Source organism: Galeopterus variegatus, unplaced genomic scaffold, assembly GCF_000696425.1.
Source record: "Galeopterus variegatus unplaced genomic scaffold, G_variegatus-3.0.2 Scaffold4675, whole genome shotgun sequence".
In the NCBI taxonomy this organism is placed as follows: Eukaryota; Metazoa; Chordata; class Mammalia; order Dermoptera; family Cynocephalidae; genus Galeopterus; species Galeopterus variegatus.
The window spans coordinates 56370-66988 of NW_007730786.1; the positions used below are offsets into that span (position 1 = coordinate 56370).

At 39.2% G+C, this 10619-nt stretch overlaps 1 protein-coding gene and 1 long non-coding RNA gene across 4 annotated transcripts in view; one reads left to right on the plus strand and one right to left on the minus strand.

Moving 5' to 3' along the window:
* Nucleotides 1–9592, plus strand: part of ZNF667 (zinc finger protein 667) — a 28886-nt gene extending 19294 nt beyond the window's left edge. For all 3 annotated transcript variants that reach the window (XM_008588113.1, XM_008588114.1, XM_008588112.1), the window contains exons 4-5: nucleotides 1600–1692; nucleotides 6761–9592. In XM_008588113.1, coding sequence (XP_008586335.1) covers nucleotides 1600–1692; nucleotides 6761–8358 — 1691 coding nt within the window. In that variant the 3' untranslated portion in view covers nucleotides 8359–9592. The remainder of the gene's footprint in view (nucleotides 1–1599; nucleotides 1693–6760) is intronic.
* Nucleotides 9229–10047, minus strand: LOC103603557. Its single transcript, XR_551627.1, has 2 exons — nucleotides 10012–10047; nucleotides 9229–9959 (listed from the first exon to the last, which is right to left on the minus strand). It is a non-coding gene; the product is annotated as an uncharacterized LOC103603557 (long non-coding RNA).
* Between the last annotated feature and the right edge of the window lie 572 nt (nucleotides 10048–10619).

Below are 10619 nucleotides of genomic sequence, written 5' to 3' on the forward strand. Positions count from 1 at the left end.
GGTTGCGATCCCGTTGCCGGTCCCGGTCCGGTACGGGGGCAACACTGAGGGTTGCGATCCGTTGCCGGACACGGAAAAAGACAAAAAAAAAAAAAAAGAGAGAATTTAATATAAGAAATTGATTTAACAGATGCTGTTAAAAGGTGACTAGTGGACAGTGATGTAATGCAGAGACGTGTAACTGCTGGATGCTGCCACCGTTCCTTGGGCTGGAAGGCCAAAGGAAAGAGTTTGGTGTTTTTAGGAGTAAAAGAAAGGGCCCTATAAGAGCCAGAACTCAGACTTCTGAAGTAGGAGGTGGTGCACTGCTTGGTTGGTTTATACTTCTGAAGTGGTGAGCTGAGGGTAGTTCTGGGAGTGCAAGAAAAAATAAAACCAGAAATCGAAACCAACAGAGCCGCTATTGGTGGACATTGACAGGAAGCAGCTGGCAAAGGGGAAGTGTAGATTGCAAAGCCTGAGCCCCGGCATCACAAAACAGAAGTGTGGGGGTTTGGAGCTGAAAGACAACAGCTTAAAGACAACAGCTTAATAAATAGCCTTAAGAGTGTCTGACCCAATTTTCAGGAAAATAGTTGGCTTTTTAGAATTAGAACAACTCTACTGGCTATAACTGTATTTTCATCCTCCCTGTATGAGATTTAAAAAACCAAACTGTTGTTCCTACCTTCACGCTCACCATTTAACACGGAGCACTCCAACACCAGATGTGTGGCGGTTTTCTCCTACATACCAAGCAGTTCTTCAGTGGACACCAGCTGGGTATCCTATAATTTAATTCAATTCTGACACTATCTACCTGGAGATAGCATCAGATCCCACAGGTTAAGGGCTGATTCCCACAAGACCGTCCCCCATTTCAGATGCCAGTTGCAAGTGTGGGCCTCTGGAACTTCTGACTGATCAAGTATAAATTGGGGGTTCCTTTGACCCACTTCTCAGGTTCTATAATTTGTTAGAGCAGCTTACAGAACTCAGAAAAGCCCTGTACTTACAATTACTGGTTTAGTATAAAGGATATTACAAAGGATACAGGTGGAGAGCCAAATGGAAGAGATGCATAAGGCAAGGTATCAGGGAAGGGGTGCCACCCTCCAAATGTTCAGCAACCTTGAAGCTATCTGAATCCAGTCCTTTTGGGTTTTTATGGAAGCTTCATTACATAGGCAAGGTTGATTAAATAACTGGTCATTGGTGATGAGCTCAACCTTCAATCCATCTCCCATACCCTGAGGGAGAACAGGAAGTGGGGCTGAAAGTTTCACCCTGTAATCATGTGGTTGGTTCCCCTGGCAACGAGTCCCCATCAAGAGGCTTTCCAGGAGCCCCCAGCCACCAGCTATCTCATTAGCATACAAAAAGACACTTATCACTTTGGAGATTTGAAGGGTTGTAGGAATATATGCCAGGAAACAAATAAAGACCAAATATTGATTTCTTATTATAAAACACAATATTACACTCTCCATTCTCCAGCTGCCCTTCACATCCTCTGTGCTTCCTTCATGCTAATAAACCCTTATTCCTTTGACAAGGGCTTGGCTCTGACTTTTGTGCTGCCCACATTGTGGTCACTTCCCATGTTTGTCCTGTGTGCAGGTCTTTCCTTTCGGAGGCCAAATGTGATCACTTTATTGGAGAAAGGGAAAGCGCCCTGGATAGTGGAGCCAGTGAGAAGACGCCCGGGCCCTGGTGAGTGACAAAACTGAAGCATATGTCTTAGTCTGTTTAGGCTGCTATAATAATACCATAAACTGGGTATCTTATGAACAACAGAAATTTCTCTCACAGATCTGGAGGCTGGGAAGTCCATGATCAAGGCAGATTCAGTTTCTGGTAAGAGCCCATTTCCTGGTTGATAGACAGCACCTTCTCACTCTACCCTCACGTGGTGGAAGGGGCAAGGGAGCTCTCAGGCCTCTTTTATCAGGGCACTCAGACCATGCATGAGGATTCCACCCTCACAACCTGATTCACTACCTAAAGGCCTCACCTTCTAACGCCCTCACCTTGAGGCTTAGGATTTCAACAGGTGAATTTTGGGGGGACACAAACATTCAGTCTATTGCAGTGTAGAAGTAGGCATTCTGTGTAAGAGCCCATGTGATTACGAGGTGGCAACCTCTTTAAGATGTTATTTGAGAGCCCACTCCCCCCACCTCAAAGGCCCCAGGCTTACACAGAGAATGCAGGTCACTGAAGTATGAGTCCTAGTGGGAGAATAACCAACATTTAATAAGCCCTTACTAGGTGTCAGGCACTCTTCTAAGTATAGGTTCCTCCCAACAACTCTATAAGGTAGGTGCTATTATTACCCCCACTTTACAGATAAGCAAACTGAGGTTTAGAGAGGTTCGGTGATTTACCCAAGGTCACCCAGCTAGGAAGTGTCAGTGGAGCTGGGTTTGAAGTCCAGCCTCCAGTCTGTATCCAGAAGCTCAGCTCCTCCTACTGTCATCCACACCTATCCCTCGCCTGTGTTACTTTTATATTTCCCTTCAGAGAAAGTGTATCCCAACCTCTCTGGTGATAACAGTAACCATGATAATGTTCAAATTTGCATCATTTTTGCATGCTTTAAAAAAAAAAGTTAATTTTTTACACAACTGTTCTTTTTGGCTACTTTTCAAGGACTCATTTCCTTTACATGCCCTTTGGTTGGCCATGTTAGGCATTCTTTTATTTGTTTTTTTAAGTAGCATTCATAGAGTTTCTGCTTGGACAGGACATGCTGTTCTAGGAGCTAGGGACCAGCAGTGTGCTGTAAGCTGGGAGAAAAGGGCACTTACTCAGGCATCTGACTTTGGTGACTTCCAAGTTCTAAGAGTGTGTAATAAGAAGAAGCCAGACGGCAGATGGAGGGACCATCTTCATGTCAACGTGAAAGGAGGAGAAATGTCCTTCATTAAAATTCTGTTTTTAAGTTATAGAAGAAATTTAGCTTCATTACATAAAGTTGGGAACAAGGAAAGACAAAAACAGTTACACATATTTATCACTGATAACTATACTTGTTTATTTCATGAAATTGATTTTCATGGTTATTATCATAAAGTTCATATATTTCTGCTTTTTTCACTTGTTTTAGTAGAAATGTTCTATTAGTAGACTCTTGTGACCTGTTTTCCATTTAGATTCTAATTTCTTATTAATCTCAACATATCTATATGAGAGTACTTCAAAAAGCATGTGGAATAATAGAATTAAAAGATAATATGAATCTTTCCATGAATTTTTGAAGACCCCTCACATAAGTGGTTTTGCCATTGGGGATTGAATCACAGAAGTAGGATCACTGGGCCAAAGGGTAGGACTACTTTTCATACTCTAGATACTTCTGAATTGCTTTTCAGAAGAATTGTCAAATTGCCAACCCTCAATAAATAACCTGGGCATAAGTCTCCATTGAGCTTTTCTAGTAGACAGCATAACTCACATGTTGTTGCAGTTTGTTGCTGGAGGAATGAAGTGTAGCCCTTGTGATTCCAGGGGGAGAAGACTCCTGGAAGCTCACGCCTGGTTTCCTCTCGACTTTGCGCCATTAACCTGTTCCCTTTGCTGATTTTACTTTGTATCCTTTCACTGTAATAAATTATAGCCATGAGTATAACTAAAAAAGAATTATCAAATCAGTGCCATCAACAGTAATGGGATTATAGTGTCACTTTGATTCCCATACTCACTGATATTGGATACTGTCGTTAAAACTTTTCTCTTAAGTTACTAAAATAAGTTAATATCAATCAGCATTTATTGCGAACGTACTATGTGCAGGTTCTTTGTGAAGGCCTATAAGTTCATTATCTCATTTAATCCTCACAACACTTGTAGGAACCTCTGTCATTCCCATGTGACAGAAGAGAGTTTGAGTCCTAGGTTAAATAACTTTCACAGGATCTCCCATCCAGGAAGTGCTGGAGCAAGGTTTGGAGCTCTGGCAGTTTGCCTCTTGAGCCCATATGGATTTGCTGGTTATCCACATTGGTCTATGTACACTGGATAAACCATACTTCTTTTTTTTTCTTTTTAGCTTTTGTAATTAACTTTAATATAGAAAAGACATTAACCATTTGACATCCCATTTTATTTCAAATATTTCCGTATTCTGTCCTGTGGCTTTTTATTTTACTTACCTCTTACTTTTCTATTTGGGTATATGAAAGTTTTTTTCATTTTCATGTGGCTGAAGGTGTTGTCATTCACATTGTAATTTCTCGTGTTATTTCTATAATTAGAAATTTGTCTGCTTTCTAGAATTTGGGATATATTCCATATTATCTTATTTTAGTTTGTTGCTAATTGTTTTATATTTTAATATTAAACTAATAATTAATTTACCTGGGATTAATTTTGGTATATGCTGTGGTTTAAGGGACTTCCAGATTGAAAACAGGGAGAGGAGCTAATGGGATATGTTAGTATTCAACACAAGAAAGAGTGAGATCCTGATTAAAAAAAGATGCAAAAAAAAAAAAGAAGGCAGGAATTTGAGGAAAATGTGGATGGGAGAAGCAGCAGAATTTATGTGACTTATGGAATATGAGGCAGAAAAGATTATAAGATAAATCCTGGATTTCTTGTCTGGAGGATGCCACTAACTTCACTGTCAAAGTTTCAGTTATCTCCCTTCTTTCATTCTCCATTTTTGCCAGATTATTTTGTGGTACTTCTACTAATAATAACTATAATGATAGCTACTGCCAGATATTAAACAGCTGCAGGTCCACAAAGCTTTCTCTAGAACCCTTGGAGTGAAATGTGTTTCATATACAAAATTGTTTAGATTTTAGAAGAGTAAACAGGTCATATTGTGTAACACACACAGTAGGTGTTAGAGCAATACACCCAAATCAAATACATTAATATTTCCACAAAAAAAATGTAACTAGTTAGGGCCGACCCCGTGGCGCACTCGGGAGAGTGCAGCACTGGGAGCGCAGTGGCACTCCCGCCGCGGGTTCGGATCCTATATAGGGATGGCTGGTGCGCTCACTGGCTGAGCACGGTGTGGGCGACACCAAGCCAAGGGTTGCGATCCCCTTACCAGTCACAAAAAGGACAAAAAAAAAAAAAAGTAGCTATGTGATTTAGGGCCGGCCCGGTGGCGCACTGCTACAGTGTGCCGCTTGGGAGCGCAGTGGCGCTCCCGCCGAGGGTTCGGATCCCACATACAGACCGGTTCCCGCTCACTGGCTGAGCGAGGTGTGGGCGCAACACCGAGGGTTGCAATCCCATTGCTGATCCCAGTCCGGTACGGGCGCGACACTGAGGGTTGCGATCCGTTGCCGGACATGAAAAAAGACAAAAAGGAAAAAAAAAATGTAAGTAGTTAGCTTCCTATGTACAATAAATGAAGGGTATGAATAACCTAATTGTACTTCAGGGGGTTTTGTTCCAAATGTTCAAACACACACAAACACACACACACACACACACACACACACAGAAAAAAGAAAAGAAAGCTTTGGCTCTCAGATTTTTTAATACTGGAATGGCAGATAGGAAGGTATAGTATGTGCCAGAAATTTTGTACATGTTATTTTCAATTCTCACAAAAAAACTGTGAGGTAGGTAATTATATCTACATTTCAAAGAGCATAATGCTGATAGTAATAAAAGGTAAAGAGAGTTTTTCATGGTGATGCAGGTAAATGACAAGCACTTCAGTAAATTCCAAGTATGCCTTTAAAGCACAGCTGTCCAGTAGAAATATAATGTGAGCCACATATGTAATTAAAATTTTTCTAGTATCTATGTTAAGATAAATTTTAAAAAATAGGTCAAATTAATTTTAATAATATATTTTATTTAACCTGTGTATCCAAAATACTATGACATGTAATCAATATTTTTATAATGAAATATTTTACTTACTTCTTTGTGTACTAAGTCTTCACAATCCGGTGTGTGTTTATACTCATAATACATCTCAAATCAGACCAGCCATATTTCAAGTGCTCAGTAGCTACACATGACTAGTGGCTACTGTATTGGATAACATGGTTCTAAAGTCTGTGTTCTGTTTATTGTGCCATATACACTCAAATTTATAATCAGTGTGCCACACATGTAGTTTACCTTTTTTTTTTTTTAGAGTTTTTCCTACTTCTCTGAGTTAAGTTTTTACCCTTCTAAATATCTAAATGCTCAATTCTAATTACTACTAGGTTTTTTTTAAAGATTTGATTTTAAGAATACATTTTTAAAATTTATGACTTTATTGAGGTATAATTTACATATCATAAAATTCACCCTTTTAAGAGTATAATCCATTGATTTTTCATAAATTTACCAAGTAGTGTAACCATCCCCATAATCTAGTTTTAGAATATTTTCATCACCCCAGTGAGATCTTTCATGCATATTTACAGTTAATCTTTATTTCCACCTCCAGCCCCAGGCAATCACTTCTGTTTATATAGATTTGCCTTTTTTGAACAATTCATATGATAAAAATATCTAATGAATAACCTTTCTAATGAATGGAGTTTAATGTGGTATATGGTATAAAATTTATCCTATAAATAAAACTTTGATTTATTCATTTTCAAATTGCAAACTCTCTTGAATTCCAGTTATTAAATATTTCTGAAAAGCCCTTAGTATGGTAAGTGAAACAATAATAAGACACTAAAAAGTTATTGTTCTGGTTAGTATCATGGTTATTATGACTGAGGTTGACAGTGACTGCATTTATATTATACAAACTTCATTTTTCCAGCACAGGGAAACAAACATTTAATTTCTTGATGTCTTTCAGACTCAGGACCTAAGTGTGAGACCAAGAAGTTGCCTCCAAATCAACGCAACCAATCTGGGCAAAGCATCTATCACAAACCAGTTTCTGCACAACAAAAAGTTCCCATAGGGAAGAAGGGCCACAACAAAAATTCAGCCCTAATAAAACCCAAGAAAGGTCATTCAGGGAAGAAATCTTTAAAATGTAATGACTGTGGGAAAACCTTTAGTCGAAGCTTATCTCTTAAGCTTCATCAGAATTATCATATTGGAGAGAGGCCTTATGAATGCAGTAATTGTAGAAAAGCTTTTAGACAGATCTCATCCCTCATTCTTCATCAGAGAATTCATGATGGAAAAAATATCCATGAATGTGATAAATGTAGGAAAAAATTCAATCAGAAAACCACCCTTATTTTACATAGGAGAATTCATGATGGAAAGGAAACCTTTATTTGTAGGAAGGTCTTGCATCAATTCCCATCTCTCAGTACACATCAGAAAATTCACATCATTGAGAACATCCACCAGTGCAGAAAATGTGGGAAAGCCTTCAGTCAGATGTCATCCCTTTTACTTCATAAGAGAATTCACAATGTAAAGAAAATACATACATGCAATCAATGTGCGAAAGTCTTCAAAAAGAAATCAGTCCTTATTATACATAAAAGAATTCATACTGGAGAGAGAACCCTTGAAAGTGAGAAGGTCTTATCTCAGAGTCTACAGCAGAGAAGTCACCATTTAGAGAATCCTTATAAATGCAGAAAATGTGGGAAATCCTTTAATAAGATTTCACCCCTTATGCTTCATCAGAAAATTCACACTTCAGAGAAACCCTTCAAATGTAATAAATGTGAGAAGGTCTTCAAGCGGCTTTCAACCCTTATTCTGCATCTAAGAACTCACAATGGAAAGAAACTATACAGATGCAATAAATGTGAGAAGGTCTGCAATCGGCATTCATCCCTTATTCAACATCAAAAAATTCATAAAAAGAAAAAGAAACTCTTTGAATGTAAGGAATGTGGGAAGATGTTTTGTGGAACTGCAAACCTTAAAATACATCAGAACATTCATTCTGAAGAAAAACCTTTTAAATGCAATAAGTGTAGTAAAGTTTTTGGCCGCCAGTCATTTCTTATTGAACATCAGAGAATTCATACTGGAGAAAAACCCTATCAGTGTGAAGAATGTGGGAAAGCCTTCAGTCATCGAATATCTCTTACTCGACATAAGAGAATTCATACTGAAGATAGACCCTATGAATGTGATCAGTGTGGGAAGGCCTTCAGTCAGAGTGCACACCTTGCCCAACATGAAAGAATTCACACCGGAGAAAAGCCATATACATGCAAAACATGCGGGAAGGCCTTTAGTCAGCGCACATCCCTTATTCTACATGAAAGAAGTCACACTGGAGAGAAACCCTATGAGTGTAATGAATGTGGGAAGGCATTTAGCAGTGGTTCAGACCTTATTCGACATCAGAGAAGTCATTCTTCAGAGAAACCCTATGAATGTAGTAAATGTGGGAAGGCATATAGTCGGAGCTCATCCCTGATTCGACATCAGAATACACATTCCGAAGAAAAAGCCCAAGTGGTTTTAAATCCATGAAAGTAAAGAAAGAAGCTGTTAAAGAAGCAGAGTCAGAGGCATGGGAAAAAGGTATTTGTCTATGACATATATTTTGTATATATGGGACCATTTCATGATGTCACTTTGAAAGCCAAAGAGCAAAAGTCATTGGTGACTTTTGACCTGAGGATTTGAAATCAACTAAGGCAAGCTTAGAAAATTGGATCTGTCATTATGACTGAAGACCATTTTTTATTTTATAAGAATTACTGATATTTTATTTCTAGTGTAGTGTTAAGGATGTTTCATTGGTCACAAGAAAGTGGAATTGTGAAGTCCATTTTTGTGAATGGGACTTAAGACTGATTTAAGGTCACATGAAAAGAGTATGAGTCTGTTCCTCAGAACTAGAACTATCAAATGTAAGGAACTTCCTCGTAAAACAGGGTGCCACTTTCAGCTGACAGAAACTTGTGGGTGAAAATAAAGCAGAGTGAATCTTTAGGGCGGTAAAGATAGCACTCATAATGGTATGAAGCAAAGAGTCATTACCATATTGTCTCCATGGATATGAGGATAGATAATCTTCAGAATGTAAAAATCTAACATGCCTGAGACAGGCTAACAGGAAAAGAACAAGGATGTCTCAAAGAATGAGAAACTTCTGAGCAGGGAGAAATTATTTGTTATTGTTTTATGTGAAAATAAATTGTCTGTATTTTTGTGAATAAACATCAGTATTTTTATGTAATGCTTGTGTGCAACAAGTGTTTGGTGGAATGTGGATTGTTATGGACTGTTTCAGTCCTCCCAAAATTAATGTGTTGAAGCCCTAACCCAAATGTGATGGTATTTGAAAATAAGGCCTTTGGGAGGCACTTAGGTTTAGATGAAGTTGTGAGGATAGGGCTTTCATGATGGTATTATTGCTTTTATAAGAGACATCACAGAGCTTGCTCTTTCTCTGCACCATGTGAGAAGGGCACAATGAGAAGGCAGCCATCTGCAAACCAGGAAGAGAGCTCTCACCAGAACCTGACCATACTGACACCCTGATCTTGGACTTTCAGCTTCCAGAACTCTGAGAAGTAAGTTTCAGTTCTTTAAGCCACTCTGTTTATGGTATTTTGTTATGGCAGCCCAAGCTCACTAATACATGGGGAAAACCCTAAATCTGGGCTCTCTTTCTGTCAGCTGTTCACCATATATAATAGCTTTCAGTCGCCTTGTTCCAGCTTGTGCAAAAATATGTAAGAAATAAAATCAGAGATTTTTTTTGGTTTTTGTTTTTTTGTAATTATAGTTGGACTCTTCTGTGTAAGTTTTCCTTCTTTAAAAGCTGTTTGTGAGAACACCTGTATCTTGTTAAAATGACTTGGTGAAATGTATGTCCACAGTGGCTAGGTCATTCTAACTTTGACCACAACTGAGAAAAAACAACCAAAATTGTGAGGAGTGAGTATGCATGCTTGATAACAGAACAACTAACTTACTATTTAAATTTGTCCGTTTAGATTTATAAAGTAAGTATAAAAACTCACCACGTGGAGCAAATGGGTGAGCAAACAGCACAGAGGAGGCTCATGGAGAAGCATGTCTTTCCTTCCTCCCCTTACACACACACACACACACACACACCCCTCTCTACACACACGCACACACACACACACAGCCCTCTCTACACACACACACACACACACCCCTCTCTACACACACGCACACACACACACACAGCCCTCTCTACACACACACACACACACACCCCTCTACACACGCACACACACACACACCCACAGCCCTCTCTACAACACACACCCTCTCTACCTTGTTAATTCCTCTGCCAGTCTGCCACAGAGGTTGGTTTCAGGTCAGTGGTCATATACTTGAAGAGTGGGGAGAAGCAAGAGGATGCCCTGCCCACGGTCACCTACTTTCATCAGTATTCTCTAATTGTTTATTGTATTTCTTGCCCATCTTGGGGATTTCAAGAATGTATTGGAATGACGATACATTACAAAATAAAATCTAACTTGGAATTGGTTGTGAGAATTGCTTATCACTGCTTTGTTTATGATCTAGCCAAAATCCTCACTTTATCTTGTTTGGCTCATTCACTCAAAACTCTTCCTTTTCAGTTCTTAAAAGCATTTCTTGTCGGGCCTCCCTGAGCCAGAGGCCGACAAAACCGAGCGGGAAGAGACCCCGGTCCAGCCGGGGGTCCCTTGTGGGGCTGAGCGGGATGATGAGTGTCGCTGGCACGGCGGTCCTCTTCTATTTTGTAATACAACCCCTGCTAAGGA